At 38.4% G+C, this 21,717-nt stretch overlaps 2 protein-coding genes across 2 annotated transcripts; both read left to right on the forward strand.

Moving 5' to 3' along the window:
* The first annotated feature begins 10,537 nt into the window (after positions 1–10,537).
* Positions 10,538–12,403, forward strand: LOC112777751 (uncharacterized). Its single transcript, XM_025822141.1, has 3 exons — positions 10,538–10,600; positions 11,081–11,938; positions 11,984–12,403. Exons 1-3 carry the CDS (start codon positions 10,538–10,540, stop codon positions 12,401–12,403), a joined length of 1,341 nt encoding a protein of 446 aa, XP_025677926.1.
* Positions 12,404–14,784: 2,381 nt separating this feature from the next.
* LOC112775365 (putative disease resistance RPP13-like protein 1) lies at positions 14,785–20,153 on the forward strand. The gene is made up of 3 exons (XM_029295460.2): positions 14,785–18,587; positions 18,909–19,093; positions 19,450–20,153. Exons 1-2 carry the CDS (start codon positions 14,969–14,971, stop codon positions 18,962–18,964), a joined length of 3,675 nt encoding a protein of 1,224 aa, XP_029151293.1. The 5' UTR covers positions 14,785–14,968; the 3' UTR covers positions 18,965–19,093; positions 19,450–20,153.
* The last annotated feature ends 1,564 nt before the right edge of the window (positions 20,154–21,717 follow it).

Raw genomic sequence — 21,717 nt, forward strand, 5'->3', positions numbered from 1 at the left:
TAGGATATGGCGTCCGGCCTCGTTAAAACCCCTTTTGAGTAAAACTCTGTTTTTTGTGGGGATAAAACCTCAAAATGGGAAAAAGAGTACCTTCATCCGCTTTGGCATACATTATGACTGATATTTCCTCAAAGAGGATACATTCCAGTTCCCTGGTATTTGATCTCCTAATAATGTCTCTAGTTGATATGCTCCCTTGCCGAGGACCCTATTAATTCGGAATGGGCCCTCCCAATTTGCTGCTAACTTCCCATGGGCTTGTGGCTTTCTTGCTTCCTTCGTTTTTCTGAGGACGAGCTCTCCCCTTTCGAATGTTCTGGGGATTACTTTTTTGTTGTGTCGCTTTTGCAAAAATTGTTTCATTGCTTGTTGCCTTATTGTTGCCATTTCTCTTTCTTCATCGATGAGATCTAGGTTGGTTGACCTTGCTTCGTTGTTTTTGCCTTAATCGTATAGTTCGGCTCTTAGGGTTGGCATTCCGATCTCTATAGGTATAAGAGCTTCTGCACCGTATACTAGTTTGAAAGGGGTCTCCCCAGTTGCAGACTGGACTGTTGTGTTGTAGCCCCATAGTACTTCTGGGACAAGGTCGGCCCATTCTCCTTTTACGTCGTCCAATTTCTTTTTTAAAGCCTGCAAAATAACTCGGTTAGCTAATTCTACCTGCCCATTTGTTTGGGAATGTTCGACCGAGCTAAAATGATGTTTTATATTGAAGTTTTGTAAGAAAGTTACGAGGTTATGATCTGTAAATTGTCTTCCATTTCTAGAGATTATTTCTCTTGGTATGCCATAGTGACATATTATGTTTTTCCAAAGGAAAGATCTCACCTTTTCGGATGTTATTCGTGCTAGAGGTTGTGCTTCAATCCATTTGGAAAAGTAGTCTATTGACACCAAAAGAAACTTTACCTGTCCTGGCGCTTTTGGGAAAGGGCCGAGGATATCTAATCCCCATCTGTCAAAAAGCCAGCTTACCTTCAGGGTGTGTAACTTCTCGGCGGGTGTTGTTGAGATTGTGGCGTGTTTTTGGCAATTGTCGCATGCTTTTACTTTGGCTATGCAGTCTTTCTTCATTGTAGGCCAATAATACCCTGTTCGTAGTATTTTGGCGGATAGTGTTCGGCCTCCTATATGGTTTTCGCACACTCCTTCGTGTGTCTCTGCCATCACTAGCTCGGCTTCATTCTTATTTATGCATATTAAGAGAGGTTGTGAGACTCTTCGTCTATATAGGTTGTCTCCGACTATTGTATAGTAGCTTGCTTTTCTTCAGAAAAGTTGTGGGTTTTGCTCCTCTCTTGGGATGATTCCTGTTTTGATATATTCGTGAAGTGGTGTTCTCCAATCTCTTACCTGTGTAATACTCAGTATACTATTTAGTTCGAAGCTCGGTTTGTCGATTAGTGTTAGTTGTAAAAGTGTTGGTGTGTGTAATTGTGGTCTTGTGGTAGCTAGCTTAGATAATATGTCAGCTCATGTATTTTGTTCTCTGTTTATGTGTACGATTTCAAATTTATCAAATTTTGAAATGAGATCCTTTGTTATGAGCCAATACCTCTCTAACAAAGGATCTTTTACCTGGAAGTCGCCTTTGATTTGTTGCACCACGAGTAGTGAGTCGTAGTATACAGTGAGACGAGGTATTTGTAGGTCGTTTGCCAGTTTTAGTCCAGCTAACAGAGCTTCGTATTCTGCCTGATTGTTGCTTGCTGTAAAGGAAAATTGTAGCGACTGTTCGGCTATGACTCTTTCTCCTTCCTTTAGTGTCACCCCTACTCCACTTCCTTCTCTGTTTGATGCGTCATCTACATATAGCTTTCAGCCTTGTTCTGCTTGTTTGTCTTTTGTTGTTAACTCGTAGATGAAATCAGCTAACAGCTGTAACCTTGGAGTTTTTCTTGGCTGGTATTGTATGTCGAATTCCGAAAGCTCAATGGACCACTTTATTAGGCATCCGGCTAACTCTGGTTTTGTTAGGATCTGCCTCAACGGATGGTCTGTTGTTACTATTATTGTGTGGCTTTGGAAGTATTGTCTCAATCTTCTTGCTGTGGTGACCAGTGTTAGTGCTAGCTGCTCTATTCTTGGGTATCTGGTTTCTGCTGGTTGTAGTATTCTGCTAATGAAGTAGACTGGGCATTTTGTTTTCCCTGTTTCAGAAACTAGTACCGAGCTGATTGCATGGTTAGAAACGGAAAGATATAAAAATAATGGTTTACCGAGCTCTGGCTTCTGGAGGATTGTTGGAGATGATAAAATTTGCTTAAGCTCGGTGAAGGACCGCTCACAAGTGTCTGACCAGTTGAATTTTTTGTTCTTAGAGATTGTCTGGAAGAAGTGATATGATCGGGTAGCTACTGCAGGTATGAATCGTGACAGCGCGGCTACCTTTTCTGCCAGTTATTGTACCTCCTTTATCGTTTTCGGGCTGTTCATTTTGATGATGGCCTCACATTTTTCTGGATTTGCTTCGATTCCCCGTGAGGTCAGCATAAAGCCAAGAAATTTTCCTCCTTGGACTCCGAGTGCACACTTTTCTGGGTTGAGTCTCATGTTATATGTTCGGATTTGTTTGAAGATTTCTTGCAGGTCGTCACAGTGTGATCCATGTGCCGAGGTTTTTACTACCATATCGTCTAAGTAGATCTCCATATTTCATCCTATTTGTTGTTGGAAGACTTTGTCCATCAGTCGCTGGTATGTTGCTCCTGCATTCTTAAGGCCAAATGGCATAACTTTGTAACAAAATTTCCGTGTTCTGTTATAAAAGCTGTTTTGCTTTGATCTTCTGGATGCATGAGGATCTGGTTATAACCAGAGTATGCATCCATGAAGCTTAGGCTTTTAAATCCAGAAGCATTATCTACTAGTTTATTAATGCAAGGTAAGGGGTAGGCATCTTTTGGACAAGCCTTATTTAAATTTGTAAAGTCGACGCACATGCACCATTTACCTGAGCTTTTCCTTACCATTACCACATTTGAGAGCCATGTGGTGAAGCGGAGTTCTTTGATGAAGCCGGCATTGAGGAGCTTCTTGGTCTCTTTAAGAGCTGCTTTCATTTTTTCAGTTCCGAGGTTCCTCTTCTTCTGGGCGATTGGTCTACTTGTTTTGTCTATGGCGAGCTTATGGCAGATTACATTTGGATCTATTCCTGGCATATCTACTGGTATCCAGGCGAATAGGTCGGCGTTGTCTTGCAGCACCCTTATTAACTTTGATCTCTCCTCTCCTTCTAATGCTCGGCCAATATAAGTGAATTGTTCGGCCTTTGTTGTCAGGGAATCTTTTGGAGTTCGTCTGTTGGTTGGGGTCTTTCTTGGAAGTCCTCTCTAGGATCCAATTCCGCGAGGGACAATACCTCGGATGTGGCATGAATTATTTTTGTCCCCTGGTTAGTCCTTGGTTCTATGCTGGTTTTCTTCAGGCTGGCGTTGTAACATTGCCGAGCTTGTTGTCGGTCTGAGTGTACCGTTGCTACTTTGTTGTTTTGTACCTGAAACTTAACATACAAGTGTAATGTAGATACTACCGCTCTGAAGTTATTCAGGGCGGGCCTTCCGAGAATGATGTTATAAGGACTAGGACAATCAACTATGAGATATTGGACATCAATAGTTTTTGCTAATGGGGGGTTGCCCATTGTTGTTTTTAGCCATATGTGTCCTTTTATTGGGACCCTTTCTCTGGAGAACCCAACCAGTTCTCCTAATGAGGGTTGCATGGCTTTTTCAGATCGTTGCATTTTTATGAAGGTTGAATAAAATAATACATCAGCACTACTACCTGGGTCCAAAAGGACCTTTCTTACCAATAACTCTCCTGTTTGGATGGAGATCACTACTGGGTCATCGAGGTTCGGGCCTGTTGAAGCTAGGTCGTCTTGATTAAAGGTTATCTCTGGCTCCGTTGTGTTGTGTTTTGTTGTAGGTATCGTTCCTTCGATTGCCAACATTGCTCGGTAACTTCTTTTTCGGGCCGAGCTTGTTTCGCCTCCTCCTGCGTATCCTCCTGATATGCAGTTTATGATTCCTCTAGGAGGGTCTGTTGTTGTCCATTTCCCTTTTTCTTTTTCCGTTGATCGTTTTTCTTGCTCCTTTTTGGTTTCCCTGCTTTTTTGCCCCTCGACATATTTGTCTAGGAGTCCTTGTCGAGCTAACCTCTCCAACAAGTCTTTGGCTATTACGTATTCGTCTGTTGTGTGTCCGTACTTCTGGTGGAAAGCACAGTGCTTGCTTCTGTCCATGAATCGTTTATCTTGATGACTTCCTGCTCTAGCGGGGGGCGGGGGGGTTTTACTATCTTGGCGTTGAGGATCTCCTTGATTATGTTCTCCCTTTTTGTATTGAATCTGGTGTAGGTGTCGAACTTTGGTGTGAGCTTGAAGGGTTTCTTTTGCTCTTTTTTGCTCAGCGGTTTGAATATCTTCTCTTCCCCTCTTCTTGTCGGCTGTTTGTCCATTTTTTGGGCTTCCCGAAGTTCCTCGATCTCCATCTGGCCTGCGGCCCTTTCCCGGAATTCCTCCAACGACTTGGGTTTGGTAATTGCAATTGTCTCTCTGAATTTTCCAGGTCTGAGGCCGGTCTTAAGTGCGTGTAGGTGGACTTTGGGGTCCAAGTCTAGGATTTCCATGGTGGCCTCGGCAAATCGGGTTAAGTAGTCTTTAAGACTTTCGTGTTGTCCTTGTTTGATCGTGCCGAGGTAGTCCGATCCGTGGACATATATCCTTGAGGCGGCGAAATAGTCGATGAAAGACCTTGCTAAGTCCTCGAAGGATGAAATTGAACCTACAGATAATTTAGAGAACCAAAGTAAAGCAGCACCATCAAGGCAAGTGGGAAAAAGATCGGCAAAGTATAGGTTCATTATTAGGCCGTTAAAGAACATCATAAACTGGAATTTTTTTATGTGAGCTCGGGGGTCACCAATCCCCTTATATGGTTCCAGGGAGTTAGGTGGCACGAAATTCTTCGGCATTTTGAAGTTGGTAATTTCTTCAGAGAAGGGGTTGTCTAGCGTCAGCTTTTCCTTTAGCAAGGTGATGCTTAAAGGATCTGTGTTTCCCAGGGCTGAGCTTTTAGAGCTACCTTCCTCGTGCTTTCCTGCATTATTCTGCGTGGAAAGCTCGGCAAGCCTTCGCACTTCTGCCTGGAGTTCGGCCATCTGGGCTAGAAGCTCGGCTTGGTTGAATTGTTGAGTCCGTTCTCAGTCATGTTTGGAAAGTCAAAATCCCTGCACAAAAGAAAAGAGCAAAGAGCAATGTAGGAGAAATAGTGGGGTTAGATTAATTCAGGGCCCCACGGTGGGCGACAAATGTTCCGTTCGTACGCTACCGAGGTATAGCAACTCCTTCTGCCCGCAACTGTGCTTGAGTGGGAGAGTTATACGTCGGCTGAGTTGGAACACCGCGGCGGGAGCACCTGCAAAAAGCACTCCGATGCTCAAGTAAGAATGTGAGTTATAAGAAAGTAAGAGAAATAACTTAGAGTGAGTTCTGTGACTTGCCTTACTCCGAGGTTAGCTATGTGTTTATATAGGCGACTTTAGTATGTTCGGTTATAGTATATCTCGGGATTCTCCGTGTCTTCCGAAGTTATCCTTAATGATAACGTTTTAAAATGTCAGTTATGTTCCGAGCTTTTCATAGCTCGTCCGGATTTGGTGGGTTTGTTGATATTTGATTTTTTTTTCTTCCAAGGTATTCGCTTGTTGTGTTGTCTGAGGTATTCGTTACGTATCAATAACCACCGAATGAACTTGCAAAAAAATAAGAAAGGGAGACCATGAGTGAGAGAGAGACCGAATGCATGCATGAGAAAATTGTGACCCACACCAAAAATTTCAGTTTCGATTTCTTATGATACGTAACTCCAATAAAAAATCTAATCCAATGAAAGTGTTCGTGTTTTCTTCTTCTACATGTTGGTGTCATTTTTGTTCGGTGGAAGTTGACGGTGGCATATAGCTCCCCTTCTCCTTGAGTTCGGCCAATTGGAGTTCTAGCAGGCACAGACGATTTTTGACATTCTCTTCTTCGACAGCTTGATTAGAAAACTTTTTCGAAGCCTCGAGTATTTTGATTTCACATGGAGGTAGGTTTTGGTAATTTATCATTGGTTAAATTGGTATTGGATAAGTGAATTGATGTTGTGATTGATTGTTGATTGAATTTGACTGAATTTATGTTAAATTTTTGTGATACATTGATATTTGTGATTAGTTTAGGGTTTGGTCGGTTTAAATGCAGCCAAAAACCGAATTATTTTGATGAATTTGGGGCTGGAATATTGTTGGTGATCAAGTAGAATTGGTAAAATTTGATGATGGCATTGAGATTTAATAAGAAATGAATTGATGAATTGATAACATGATTTAAGATATGAAAATGGTTTGATTTTGGAGGCAGTTTGATTTTTAATTAGTTGGATTTTATAAACGTTTTGATATTAGAAATGGTTTTGATTTATTGGAAATGATTTGAAAGAGTTTGAGAAATAGTTAGGATGGGACCCAAGAAGGGCGGCAAAAGTCCAAATTTTAGGGGAGATGCTGTCAAAGTTTTGTTACAAAATTTAAGACTTTGTTTGAAATGTTATTTAGAAAAATATTGGATTTGAGAAGTTATATTGTTTGATTTATTAAGAAAATACTTATGTTTCGAGTTTAATTTATTTAAGAAAAGTATATGTTTTGAGTTCGATTTATTTTGAAAAGAATTATTTTACAACTTTAAATTATTTTTAAAAAAAGTATTATGTTTTAAGGTTGATTTAAATATGAAAAGAGCTTATGTTTTGAACTTAACTTAAGAATTTCATTCGGAGGAGTTTTAGTGAACTTTAAGAGTATTTGAATTTTGATTGAATGATTTCGTTTTGCGACTTCTTGAAAAAAGTTAAAGATTTAGTTTTAAGGATGAAATTGAGATTGGTTTTGGTTTTTAAATTGGTTCAGAACTTCTAATTTGTATGATTTGATTTTGATTTGATATAGAAACTTTATTTGATTAAATTCAGTTTAAGAAAACAATGATTGTTAAGGATTTTTTTAATGAACGTCTACTACAGTAGAGCAGATAGAAAAGAAGGTATTAATTAAAGGGATCTCTACCACAGTAAAGTAGAGAGCAAAGATTGAAAAGAAATTGATTGATGTTAGGCCTAAGTGCTAAGTGTCTAGTGAGGACAGCGATGCGTAACGCTCACTTGATACTATAAAGACAACTTAGTGAGGACAGCGATGCGTAACGCTCACTGGAGACCAAAAGGAAGGTTTTCCCATGAGGACGGCAATATGTAACGCCGTAGAGGAGACGTTGGCTGAGATAAGGACGGCGGTACGAGACGCTTATCTCAGGACTAGTGTCGGGAATCGGGCAACAAACCGACACACGAGATCATGGCCTGTATAGGACTAGACATGCATCATACTTGTTTGTGCATACTTGTTTGTGATTGTATTTTCTATAATTGTGTGTGCTTGTGATTGGATTATGTGTTCTATGATTATTAAATTGGATTGAGCTTTGTTGACTGTTATTGCGGACTAAATATATATAAAATGAATATAAGTCTACACCCCGATCGTACTAAGAACTTCCCAGTTCTTACCCCCTATTTCCATCCATTTTCAGCTACAAGTGTGAGGTTTAGTGCGGAGCTACAGGAGCATAGAAGATTATATTTATGAGTTGAGTTGTTAGATTTTATTTTTCCCTCGTCATTTACTATTTTGGTTTTTAGAGGGGTAGGAATTGTATTTGAGGATCTTTGAGTAAGTCTATGTATATAATGCTACGTGAATATATATAATTTTGTGATTAAATGATTTAAAGTACTGATTCTTCATTTTCTTGGAGAAGGTTTCGGTTCGTATTTGCAAAGGCTCAATATTAAAATGATGAGTTTGGAAAACTCTAATTTAATTTTGATGATGAACAAACATTATTGAAATAATTACTTACAAAAATTATTAATTTGATTTTCATTACACATATGTTAACTAATAATTTTTTGTGATGCAGATTTTGATTTTGCCAAAAATAAAATTCTGATGCAAGCCCAATTATATTCAGCTTTGGTTTAATATGAATGAATTGTTTATTGTGTTACATGGGCCAGAATTGAGTTATTATTGCTACAAGCCCAAAATGAATGCTTTCCTATTTGCTCAATGCTTGATCCAAATTTCATCAGGAAAGCAAATGTTAATATTGGGTCAGAAATTAAAAGTTGTTGCAACTAAGCCCAATTTCACATTTGATGAGAGTTCCTCATGCAAGATCCGAAACCAAATGGAAAAAGAACTTCCAACGGATCCAAGCATTTCACCATGTGATGGATTCCAAAATTTATTACATTGTCATTTATTGCATGGGAACTATGAGAGAGAAAACAAAACTTTTGATTTGATTGTAGCACTTATGGCTACACGCTACTCAGCAAGGAAAGAATCAATTCATTTAATCTCATTCTCTTTCCTAAATCAATGCTTTTCACATATCTCTCTTCTCTCTCTATTTTCTTCTCTTCTTCGGTTATTACACAGGAAACAATGGATGCCATGGAAGCTACATTGAGCCACCGAAGTGAAGAAAGAGCAAGCTACAAGACCATCACAATGATGGCAAGAAAACATACTAAAATAAAAATGAGCTGTGGCTGAGATTGTCACCAAATATGGATAGATTTTGTGAGGTAATCTTGGGTTCTTCATGCTCAAAAAGAAGGAAGTAGATTCGGCCAGCAAGGTGAGATTCTTGGAGGCATGGCTTGTCTTTGATTCTGCTCAACCACCACAGGAAGTAGCTAGAGTGGCGAAGTGATGGTAGAGGCAGAGATTGAAGCAGATGAAGTCATCATCATCATGAAGCATCAAGGGCCAGAAATCCATCTTGGAGAGCAAGCCAAGGATGGAGAGCTCGGATTGATGAAGAGTGATGACCAAGGAAGGACTAGAGGTAATTGCATGTTGGATATTGCATGGTTATCTCTTCTCTCTCTGTGTGGCCGAACCGGTTTCTTAAAGGAAGAAGAAGTTGACTTGGGTTTTTTGGCTTCAAGTGTGGAGGCTTCCCTCTTCTATAAAAAGAGTGAACAACCACTGTTTGGAGCAAGGAGTTAGAAGTAAGCAGTGAGAGTGCAAGGCACAGGATTCTCAGAACTACCTAAGCTTACAGATTTTCTTCTCCTTCAATGTATTCTGTTTAGTATTTTTCTGTTTAATTTTGTCATGTCTTGAGTCTCATGGAAAAAGGCAAACTATGAGGTTTGTATGAAAAAGCCATAGAGCAAAAAAAGGCAGAGAGTGCAAAATTAAAAGAAAAAGCCATAGATGTCTTAGAGTTCCTTTGTTCATCTATGTTGTGTTTCATGATTCTGTGGGAAGATTATAGTGAAATTCCATCATGTTTGTGATGGAGACTGGATGTAGGCTGCACTGCACTTAGCAGCTGAACCAGGATATATCTGGGTGTAACTTTCTCTCTTTCCTACTCCATTTTTGTTTCTACTGCACAGGAGCAAAAACCAAAATATCTCGTGCCAAGGAATGAGACAAAAAGAAAAGTCTCGTGCCAACTGACGAGATAAAAATAAAAGTCTCGTGGCTTGGGATGAGACAAAAATCCAGAAGTCTCCTAAAAGTTTTTTTTAAGGCCAGCAAGTATTACAAAGCAAAAAAGGGGGCTAAGATTCAACCCCCTTCTCTTAGCCACTGAAACCATCATAAAATAAAAATAGTATAAAATAAAAAGGTTTAGAGGTAAGTAACGCCTGAACTTTTAGTACGATCATGAGGGGTTAAAAGTTAGGGTGTTACATATACATAGTTGTGTGTCTTTACCCCAATTGTCATATGAGAAATGGTGACAATGGGGTGAAATTTGAGTGTGAGAATCCGATTCTTTTGCAGACCCAGCATGTAAGTTCGTTGTCTGAGTTAAAGAGTTTGATATTGAGAAATCTTAGGGGCACCGAAACGAGGGAGGTCGGAAGAGTGGGCTATAGGTTGTTGCCATCGCTGGGTAATAATGGAGTGTTCCGGTTTTGACTATTTCGGCTTATAGGGGACGAGCATGTGCGACTGATATTCGACATCCATGGGAGAATCATGACGGAGCAAGTGATGGAGCTTTCTGCCGAGGTTAGAGATGTTGGTGGTGGTAGTTCTGTACATTCAACCTACGTACAGGATGACTGACCTCTCACACCACCACCCATTTATGTCTTTATTCCAGTGGAGGACATGGAGTTGGGTGAGGAAGACTCTGATGAGGAGTACATTGCCGATAATGGCGACAGTGATTCTTCCGAGGGGGGTGACGATGAGGAGTTTGTACCGGAGACGCCCGCTCAGGCAGCTGTGCACTATGTTTTGCCTCCCCCTACCCAATTCTGACGCTATCCGATGTAACAAGTCACTATCATACGTTGGATTTGGACGCCATGCACGAGAGAACTCCGTTTTTCAGCATGGTGGAGGAGGATTAAAACCTAGACGGTGGGGTAGATTTTCGGGTCGGCCACAGATTCAAATGTCGAGAGCAGTGATTCAGGGTGTGAAGAACTACAGTATTCGCCGGAGTGCAGAGTACCGGGTAATCGAATCCGACAGACTGAAGTACTATGTGCAATGTCGTCAAGCTGCAAACGGCTGTCCATGGAGTCTCTGTGTTGCCCTTCGATAGAACCTCGGATACTGGTGAGTTCAAGATTCATTGAGGCGTACTTAGTAGTTCATGGTTTCCATAGATAACATATTTTCGATGCATGACACCTAAACATCGCTATTTTATTTCGTCATGGAGGTCCGGAGGGTTGGAGAAGTTCACAGTTGTTTAGCACCCACCATGTCCTAGGACCACCGACAGTTGGATAGCAATCTCATCTGTAAGGTCATCTTGTCGTTGATACAGTCAAACCCCTCCGTCAACATCTCTGTCCTGCAAGGTGCGGTCCAACAAAGCTATCACTTCAAATCCTCCCACAGAAAGGTGTGGATGGGGAAGTAGAAGGCAATTGCTCAGATCTACGGGGACTGGGAGGAGTCATACAACAAAGTGCTAAAACTACTTCAGGCACTGCAGAGTAGCTTCCCTGGGACTATTTGTGAGCTATGGGTCGCACCGTACTACGATGGGCACCAACTGTTACGCGATTGTAGCATGTTCGATAAAGTATTTTGGACTTTTCCATCCTGTGTCGAGGCTTTCAAGCATTGCAAGCCATTTGTTTTCGTTAACGGCACGCATCTGTATGGCAGATATAGTGGGGTGTTACTTATAGCGGTGGCACAAGATGGCAACAACAATATCCTACCTATTGGTTTTGCCATTGTGAAGTCTGAGAGTACCAAGTCGTGGTCCTTCTTCCTAACTAATCTGAGATTCCATGTCACCCAACAGGAAGGTCTGCTGGTTATCTCTGACAGATCGCAGGCTATTATGGCCGCACTTAGTGCCGATGATAGTGGTTGGCATCCTCCGAAGGCGTTTCACGCTTACTGTATTAGACACATGACCGCTAATTTCATGACTCATTTTAAGTCGGCCGAGGGCAAGAGATATCTTATAAACACTGCTTACAGTCCAAGCAAGGATGTGTATGAGTGGTATATTGATGCCTTGAAAGGAATTTCTCCAGCGATGATGGACTGGGCTGGTCGTTTCAACAAAGAGATATGGCTCCAACACTGCGACAGTGGTAGGCGGTTTGGTCACATGACTACCAATCTGTCCGAATGCATCAATGACGTCCTAAAGGGTACACGATACTTGCCGATTTTTGCCATCGTACGCATAATATACGAACGATTGCAGAAGTTGTTCGTCACAAAGGGCAGGGAGGCACAGTCACAGCTGGCTGCTGGAAAACGCTTCTCCCAGAAGCTGCTGACAGCCATTGAGAAGAATAGAGAAGGCATCCCGAAGATGTGTGTTACTCATTGTGATAGGCGGGCTACTGTTTTTGTCGTGGAGTAGTTGGAGCCGTTCGAGGGTTGGTCGCAAGGTTCATTTCGTGTCCGTCTTTCAGCGGGTACATGTGACTGCGGTCTCTTTCAGTCTCTCCACTACCTGTGCCGCCATGCCCTTGCCAGATGTGCCACTGCTAGCATTGAGTGGACCCCTTATGTTCATTCAGTTTATAGACAGGAGGCAGTCTTTAAGGTGTACGAGATGGAGTTTCCACCGATCCCAGATGAGTCTCTGTGGCCAGAGTGGTATTGGAGGTTGCTGCATCCTAACCCACTCATGCGGCGGAAGGCGACTGGGAGACCCGTGTCGACTAGATTCCGAGGTGATATGGATGAGGTAGAGCGACAGCAGAAGCGATGTAACCTCTGCAGGCAAGTCAGTCACACCAGACGAGATTGTCCTAATCAACCCATGGAGGATTCTTAGTGTAGATTGTACTTTTAGGATTTGTCCATCCATTTCATTGTAGTAGTTTGTTCATCTTGTTATTTCCTTTTGTTGTACTTGTAATGTTATGGTATGTCATCTTTTTATTTCCATTGTAGTACCTGTTATGTTATGTCAGGTTGTTGTTAACGTACGATCTAGTTTATTTAAGTACCCGCTTATAGTTTTGCACTCTTATGAAATATAATTCGTAACATAGGAAATATAATGCAAAAGGAATATAACAGCGCTAAGTCTATAAACAAAGCACATATACATAACAAACAACAATAAAGTAACAAATAGGAGCGGTTCACATTACGACTACCACCAAGGGCCTTTTTCTTTAAATTACAAAATCACGACATATAAAGACATGCAACATGACTACAAAACAGATCCTAAACCCTCAACATATAATAACACATCAACGGTGGTGTGGATCCTAATAATGGCGCCTGTGCCCGGTACCACACAGTGGAGGCTGCATCTGGCACTGAGGTTGGGTAGGTCGAGGATCTCCCGTAGGCATGTGCTGAATAGTAGAATCCTATGGGGGGTGGTGGAGAAGGTGGAAGAGGCGGGACGTAGTATTCACCTGAGTACGGAACTGTGGTGTACTGATGGTGAGACGGTGGATCTGATGGAGGGGTAATTAGAGGCCATGAGGAGGTCAGCAACATATCATAGTCATACGATGGCGGAGTGGTATACTGTGCATATAACAACCCCAGTTTTTTTTAAAAAAAATAAATAATGAGTTCAGTTTATTTATGATCATTGTTGATAAAGAAATACAGATTATCGAGTTTGTACTTGTACTGGTGTTATGTAGGACATTTCATTAATTATTTTGTACCTCTGAAGTTTGTACTTGTTCTCCAAATTATCAACCTTGTTCTGGTACTGCTGTTATGTAGGATTTCGTTAATTATTTAACTTTGACCTCACGGTAGGACTATATTAAAACTAAATAAATTTTTTTTTTGAATTCAAATAAAAAATTTTAAACTTTAAAAACCAAAATAAAATTATACCCAAACATAAAAAATCAATTTAGTATTTTACCCCATATTAATTATCATTATCAAAAGGGATACATTATTTCATGTAGAGTTGTAGACCCACAGGTGTTACAAATCATTGAAAATTTTAATTATTGCATGTGGACCCAAGGCGCCACAAATCATTGAAAATTTTAATTATTGCCACAAAGAAGTGTTAAAAATTTACAGACTACAAGGTGTAAACGAAATTGCCAAAATTAAAAGTAAAATTCATATTCGTACATTAATTAATATTCTATCTCTTTGAGATGGTTGCTCTAAAGCCAATGAAAATTTTCTTAGGCATTTTTGGTTTATCTTTTAATACATAATAGAGTTCGAGTCGAAAATCTAAAAAAAAAAAAACCAAAACTAATTATTCTAATCAAGTGAATTAACCATAGTTAATACATTTTTAATTTAGTTTATAAATTTATCATAAGTATTTTATCTACACTTAACTATTCTAATATATCATTATTATTCTTTTCAGACCGATAAAATGATAAATCTTTGAAAGAACAATTCCTTATTATTATGTTGAGAATTAAGATTAGTAATGAAATCTTATAAAATTTGCGCAAGAAATAAATAAACGATTTTATAACAATTGTTATGTATATTATTAATTAATTATTGGAGGATGTTCCTATAAAGACACTTATGTGTCGTATTATTATTGGACGTATTAATGAATTGGTTATTTTTTAATTTTTTAATAAATTAGAATAAAACCGATTTTTTTATAACAATAACAATAAAGAATAAACCCAATTGTTATTAGATTCGGTTGAACCGACCAGTTTACATAACTAATTGGATTATATTTTTTTTTTGTTTTTTTAAAACAAAAATAAGAGATATATTTGTCTTTTTTATAAAAAAATTTAAACATGATTCAGTTTAGATTGTGTAAATCGATCGGATCAAATCGAGTCTAATAATTATAATGCAGACAATTGTGTTTATTATTGTTGCTATAATAAATCGATTTTGTTCTGGTTTATTAAAAAATAAATTATTAATTAATTTAATAAAAATGTCTAATAATATCATAACACGTATAAATGTCTTAAAAAAAAGAAAGATATTTTTGGGGAGTGCTAGGTAAACAATGACCATCTTGAATAACATAAACAACCACTAATCAAATAAAAATACACTACATCATAATTTAATGTTACTAATTAAATTTAAGATTAATTTATTCTTTTAACCCTATTAATTTATATTATTTACACATTATTCAAAAATATTGTTAGTTACCTATACTTTTCCGATATTTTTAGTGTCGAAGTGGTCTCTTTAATTATTATCCATGTTTCAGCACTATACAAATATTAGACAAAAGCAAAGAACGTTGTTACTTTATTATTTGTGCTCTGCAAACTGAAAACACGAGATTCCATTTGCTTGAGAAAACCCAGAGACCTGAATACTTTATATTGATCTAGCTACAACAACTTCTCTCAACCCCTTTCATTCTTTTCTCAGCATCTGCTGCGCTTGATTTTGAATCATGACTTCAAAACTTGAAGGCGGAGCTTATCTCTCTTCTTTTGTTGATGTTATTTCAAAGAAACTATCTTCAATACTTGAAGATGACTCTGTCCTGGAAGGAAATGACTCTGCCCTGGAGTTGCTTGAAAGGTTGGATGAAATTCTGTGTGATGTTGAACCTGTGCTTGATGATGCTGAGCTGAAGCAGTTCCGTAACGATAGAGTGAAGAAGTGGCTTGTAGATCTCCAAGATGCTCTCTATGTGGCTGATGACTTTCTCGATGAACTCTCCACTAAAGCTGCCACTGCTACTCCAAGGGATCCAGGTAACTCTTATGACTGGTCTCGCCCTGTTGATTCAATTATTGAAGATAGTGGTGTCAATGTCATTGAAAAAATAGTTGCCAAACTGGAGTCTGTTGTACGACGAAAAGGTAAACTTGGACTGGAAAGGGGTGCCAAGTTGGACACATCATGGAGAATTCCATCCACATCTCTCGTTGTTAGTTCTGACGTATTTGGTCGGGACGAAGACAAGGAGAACATAATCAAATTGCTGTTAGATGATAGTACCTGCGATGCTGAATCACTTGTGACTGTGATTCCCATTGTGGGTATGGGCGGAATAGGAAAAACTACTTTGGCTCAACTGGTTTACAATGATCCCAAAGTTGTGGAAAATTTTGGCACTAGAGCATGGGTGTGTGTTGCTGAAAATCCTGACCTTGTCAATGTTACAAGGACAATATTAGGGGCAATAGATTCATCTCCTTGTAACATGGATAATTTTGATTTGCTTCAGACTAATTTGAAGGAAAAGTTAATAGGAAAGACTTTTTTACTTGTTTTAGATGATGTTTGGGACGATCGACGAGACATGTGGGAGGATTTTCTAAAACCTTTTCACTATGGGAATAATGGGAGTAAGATTCTCCTAACAACCCGTAACGAAAATGTTGCTTCTGTGTTCGCACCTATCAATCTACATTATGGACTAAGTTTACTGTCAAATGAAGATTGTTGGTCGGTGTTTTTGAAGCATTCAACTATTTCTACTAATTCTAAACACTATGCAACTGTTGAACCCATTGGTAGAAAAATTGTTGAAAAGTGCAAGGGGTTACCTTTGGCTGTGAAGACACTTGGAGGCTTATTGCGCAACAAGGATAATAAAGAGGATTGGGAGAATATACTTGAATGTAAAATCTGGGAACTCTCTGAGGATGGTTGTAAGATTATTCCTGCGTTAAGAGTCAGTTATCATTACCTCCCATCGTCTTTAAAGCGATGTTTTGTTTATTGCTCTTTATATCCCGAGGATTATGAATTTGACAAAGACGAATTAGTCTTATTGTGGATGGCTGAAGATCTTTTACAACCAAAGGAAAACAACACATCAAAAAAGATTGGTTGTGCATATTTTGATGAATTAGTTGCAAGGTCATTTTTTCAACCTTCTAATACTAAGAGAGGGTTATTTGTAATGCATGATCTCATGCATGAACTAGCAACATTTTTTGCTAGAAAATTCTATTTCAAACTCGAGGTATCTGAGAATCTACACATGGTAGATAGCAAAATTCGACATTTGTCCCTTTTTTCAAATTATGAGGATACCATCACACTATTTGGAGAGGCCTGCAAGAGAGCAGTACACTTGAGAACAGCTTTAGATTTTTCTTCATATCGTCCATCAATTGATGTTGAAAGCAATCCTTTGCTCTTACAACAATTTAGAGTTTTCTCATTTCGTGTAAAGTCAGTACCTGATTCAATTGGCGAATTGATTCATTTACGTTATTTAAATCTCTCTGGCACATGTATTGTTACATTGCCAGAGTCAATATGTAAATTATACAATCTCCAAACTTTGAAGTTGCGGGGTTGTGTTGAGTTAGAGATGCTTCCCAGCCGCATGCAAGATCTAGTGAACCTTTGCCACCTTGATATTCGAGGTGCTTCTCGTCTGAAAGAGATACCCAAGGGAATGAACAAGTTAAAGCATCTACACTTCTTAAGTGATTATATCGTCGGCGAGCAAGAGAATGGGATGCGAGAATTGGGAACAATGGACAATCTCCATGGCTCATTTTGCATTTCCAAATTGGAGAACGTCAAGAATAGTGGTGAAGCTTTGGAGGCAAAGATGGGTAACAAGAAGCACATCAACACTCTAGAATTGAATTGGCTTCCAGATGGTGACATTGATGATGTTGAAACCGAAAGAGATATTCTTGACAAGTTACAACCTCATGAAAACTTGAAAGAGTTATCAATTAATGGTTATCCGGGTGAAAGATTCCCAGATTGGTTAGGCCTTTCTTGCTACTCCAATATGACCGAATTGAGTCTGGATAGTTGTATGAATTGTTGTGAGCTTCCTTCACTGGGACAGTTACCCTCTTTACAGCATCTGAAGATTTCTAAACTTGATGGGTTGGAGAAAATTGATTTAGAGTTTTACAACAAAAACAATGCATCATTTCAGCAGGAGACACCCTTCAAATGTCTCGAAACTCTGGAAATTGAGTATATGTATAGTTGGCGGGAGTGGCATTTTCCTGATGAGTTTGATGGGTTTCCTCAGCTTAGAATCCTTGAAATAAGAAACTGTCCTGTGTTAAGTGGAGATCTGCCTTCTCACCTTCCGGCTCTGGAGGAACTTACCATTGATGGATGTAAAGAGCTTGCATATTCGCTGCCTAGGGCTCCCAAGCTTCACAAATTAGATGTAAAGTGCGACATGTTTCAAGGGTATGCGGGACTGCACCACGTAAACATTTCAGGAAGCCAGCGGGCGAAATTTGTATGGGAATGGCTGCTGCACATCCAACCACCACATGTCCAATGTCTGTACATCGATGATTGTCAGTCAGCGATATCAATTTCAGCAAATCATTTGCCAGCTTCATTACAATTTCTGGAAATCATTGATTGTTCAAAATTAACATTCTCGGAGCAACTGCAACACAAGTCGCTGACGAAGATACTTGTAGAGGACTGTGATTCACTGACGTTGTTTCCATTGGGGGACCTTCCAAATCTCAAGAAACTCACAATCAGTGAATGCAAAAATATGGAAAATGTTGAGGTGGCACATGCTCTTCCAAGTCTCCGTTGTTTAAACATCTCAGACTGCCCCAGTTTAGTATCCTTGCCGCCGCTAGAGTCGGCTGCGCCCCGCCTACAGGAGCTGGATATACGCAATTGCCCGGAAATCGATTGTTTTGCTGGGGAGTGCCTACCGCCGAGTTTGAAAAAACTTGTAATCGTTGAGTGCCAGAAACTAGCGAGTTGGATATCATCAAATGTTTTGCATAGTGAAGGCCTTACCCATCTTTGGCTTGGTTCATACTTTGATGTAAAGTCGTTCCCAAGAGAGGGTTGTCTTCCTGCTTCTCTCAAGTCTCTACAATTCTGGGACTTTCCAAATCTGGAGACGCTTGACTGCAAGGGGCTTCACCATCTTACCTCCCTCACATATTTAGCAATTAGATACTCTGAAAAGCTTCAGAATATCACAGAAGAACATTTGCTTGCCTCCATAAAAAAAATCTACATAGGGGAAGAATGTCCTTTGAGGAGCAAGCTGGAAGAGATGGAACAACTACGGATTCAATTGGGTTGTGACGAATCAGGTATGTGGTTTTGCTTTGATCTTTCCTAAACTCAGTGCTCTCCAATTACAATGCTAATTCTTTGCATCAAACATTTTCGTTCCCTTGTTAATACACCAACACAATGTCAATGTTTATTATCTTTTCATTCTTACCCATTTCTCTGTACTCTAGCTACCCGTTTCACTCACAAGTTTTACTTTTTGAATAAAAACTTGTTATGGGTGCCAATTTTTGCAATTTTTTAAAGGATGACAAATTAGATGCTTAGAAAAAACAAAAAAGTAAACTTTTTCATGATGGCTTCTTTGTTGCTTACCATATTTGTATGGTTTATTGCAGACTCAAGTGATGAGTATGCTTTGAAAGATGAGGATGCTACTTCTGATTCTGATTGATTAATGATTATAAATCTTAATTTATCTTTTTAATTATTTTTCTAATATTTAAAGTTAGAAAGATAATTAAGAAAGTGAATTAGAATTTTAATCATTTAATGTGCAATGAGAGCGGTCAACGGCATACAGGTAAGCATGAAGAAGATTATTTTTCTTTATTTGTGAAAAGCCATTCCAATTAGAAAGAAAAAGGCTTACTTTTTCTTATGCCATGAATTTTAATTTTTAAACCCTTTTTTTTAAGGAAATGTTTTGTAACAAAAAAAAATTTAGCCAAAATGAGCCAGAACTTAGCATTCATTAATGAACAATTAATGAATGTCAAATAAAGTAAGTTCTGGCTTGTTTTTTTGTCTTTCTAACATTACCGTTTTCTTTATTTCTGTCATCTTGAAAACTTAGATGAGTAACTAATTTTGAAAGTGCTCCGATCTATTTATCGATTTGTAATATTTATAAAAGTATTTTTTTTGTTGTTGTTGAAGTTATGGGAAGAGATGTTATGTTGGTAGACAGGTATAAAGATAATCCATATGACTGGATATGGGAGCCTTATTGGGACGACAAGTGGACACAATTAAGCAGTAGACTTAGCAATGATGACTTGGATCAGAATGACTTTAAACCACCAGCAGTTGTCATGGAGAATGCAGCTACACCAAAAAATGCTACTGCCTCATTAGACTTCCAGTGGGAGGATGATTATGCAGAAAACAATGAAACAGATGGATGAAGTCTGGTTGATTGTACCAGTTTTGATTTCCATAACTCAAAATAGTCTGCGAATAACTGAAATTTTTAATCAAATAAAATCAGCTGCTGCCAGAAACATTATTCTTGGAAAGCATTGTAATTCCATTAAGGGGTCAGAATTGGAATCCAAGCAACGACGATATTCATTTAATGAGGTTGTTGAGATGACCAACAACTTTGATAGTATTCTTGGCAGAGGTGGATTTGGAACAGTTTACCATGGCTTTATTGGGGATATTCAAGTGGCTGTCAAGATGCTTTCCCTATCATCGGTGCATGGATATCAGCAATTTGTTGCAGAGGCAAGTAGTGCTCAAAAATCAAAATAAAAGCGGAAGACATCTCAATCTAAATTATATTGTTGCTATGTTTTACAAAAACAAAAATTGGCTTTTTAATGACAGGTTAAGCTACTAATGAGAGTACATCATCGAAATCTAACTTCTCTTATTGGTTATTGCAATGAAGAAACTAATATCGGACTCATCTATGAATATATGGCAAATCGAAACTTAGATGAACATCTGTCGGCTGAGATCACAATTATTTCTATTATAGTATAGTTGAATTAGTGGAAAAATTGTTATAATTTCATGAAATTTTAAAAATGAATTTCTATATTTAAAAAGTTTGTAATTGATCTCATATTTTTAAAAAGTTTTTAATTAGAAAAATTCTATTACTTTATAATAGAGGATAACAAAGAATATTATTTTTCTTTTTCTAATCATGTATGTTATTCAACATATACATGTTAAAAGCTTTTAACACTATGAAATACATTGCTTTTTTTTACAGGAAAAAACAGTAGGGAAAAGTCCTTGAATTGGGAAGATAGACTTCGAATAGCATTAGATGCCGCCCAAGGTTGGCGCAAGAAAAATAATTTATATGTAAATTTAATTTCTTCGTCAAATTTTAGTTTTTAACTGATAACTATCTATACATGGTGGAAACTAAAATTCAGGATTGGAATATCTGCATAATGGCTGTGAGCCACCTATAATCCACAGAGATGTAAAATGCATAAATATTCTGTTAAAGATTAATCAAAGAAATTTTATTAGAGATAACGAAAAATTAACTAACCAAATTATTATTCGATTGGTCATGTTAGGTTCACGACATCAAACAGATTGACAGAAAAAAGTGATGTGTATAGTTTTGGAGTAGCTCTACTAAGGATAATCACAAGTCAAGCGGTGATAATGGTAAGGGAAGACATGATTCATCATATAAGTCAACGGGTTAACTCCATGGTTGCTGAAGGGGATATAACAAAAATTGTTGATTCAAGGTTACAAGGAGATTTTAACAGTAATTCAGCATGGAGAGTAGTTGAAATAGCAATGGCTTCTGCGTCTGCCATTTCGGTGGAAAGACCATACATGAGTGATATAGTGAAAGAACCAAAGGAGTGTTTGGCTGCAGAGTTAGCCCGAAAATATGATAGCTGTGAACTTCAAAATGAAGATTTAGGTGGGCAGGGCAGTCTCAACTTGATTAGTAGTGATATGACTCCCTTAGATAGGTAGGTTCATAGTTCATTCCAAATTAATACTAGTGCGATAAATAAAATGGCTTGGAAATTGTGGTGCATTTTAAGTTATTGCATATCTTAAAATGTATATTTCATTATTTTGTTTTCATTCTCTCCCGAAGTTATGGCATGTTCTCCAAATGTATATTTTCTGCACCAAGATTTTATTTTTTGCATCAGAAATTTCATGCAGATATATTTTTTTTTCAAGTGTCCGTCAGTGAAGGAATATATAGATAAATAGCTTAGACAGTACAAGGCAGATGTAGTCTTAACAGAATTCAGGTAATTTCTGTTAAAGGGAACTTTCTGTTATTTTTGTTTTCTGGTGTAACAAACTCTTAGCTATAGTAGTACGAGCTCTGCTATATATATACACATAGCTGTACTTGTAAAACAATTACAATCAATAATTCAGTTCATTTTCATCACTTTTTTACAGTAGAACACACAGCTATAA

Source organism: Arachis hypogaea, chromosome 19, assembly GCF_003086295.3.
Source record: "Arachis hypogaea cultivar Tifrunner chromosome 19, arahy.Tifrunner.gnm2.J5K5, whole genome shotgun sequence".
NCBI lineage: Eukaryota > Viridiplantae > Streptophyta > Magnoliopsida > Fabales > Fabaceae > Arachis > Arachis hypogaea.

Excerpts from the sequence above, each read along its gene's own strand:
- LOC112777751 (XM_025822141.1), top strand. The coding sequence starts at position 10,538 with ATGTCGAGAGCAGTGATTCAGGGTGTGAAGAACTACAGTATTCGCCGG. Across the intron at positions 10,601-11,080 it reads GCCGGAGTGCAGAGTACCGG|GCACTGCAGAGTAGCTTCCC; the intron begins GTAATCGAATCC and ends AAACTACTTCAG. Across the intron at positions 11,939-11,983 it reads AAGGCATCCCGAAGATGTGT|TTGGAGCCGTTCGAGGGTTG; the intron begins GTTACTCATTGT and ends GTCGTGGAGTAG.
- LOC112775365 (XM_029295460.2), top strand. The coding sequence starts at position 14,969 with ATGACTTCAAAACTTGAAGGCGGAGCTTATCTCTCTTCTTTTGTTGAT. Across the intron at positions 18,588-18,908 it reads ATTGGGTTGTGACGAATCAG|ACTCAAGTGATGAGTATGCT; the intron begins GTATGTGGTTTT and ends GGTTTATTGCAG.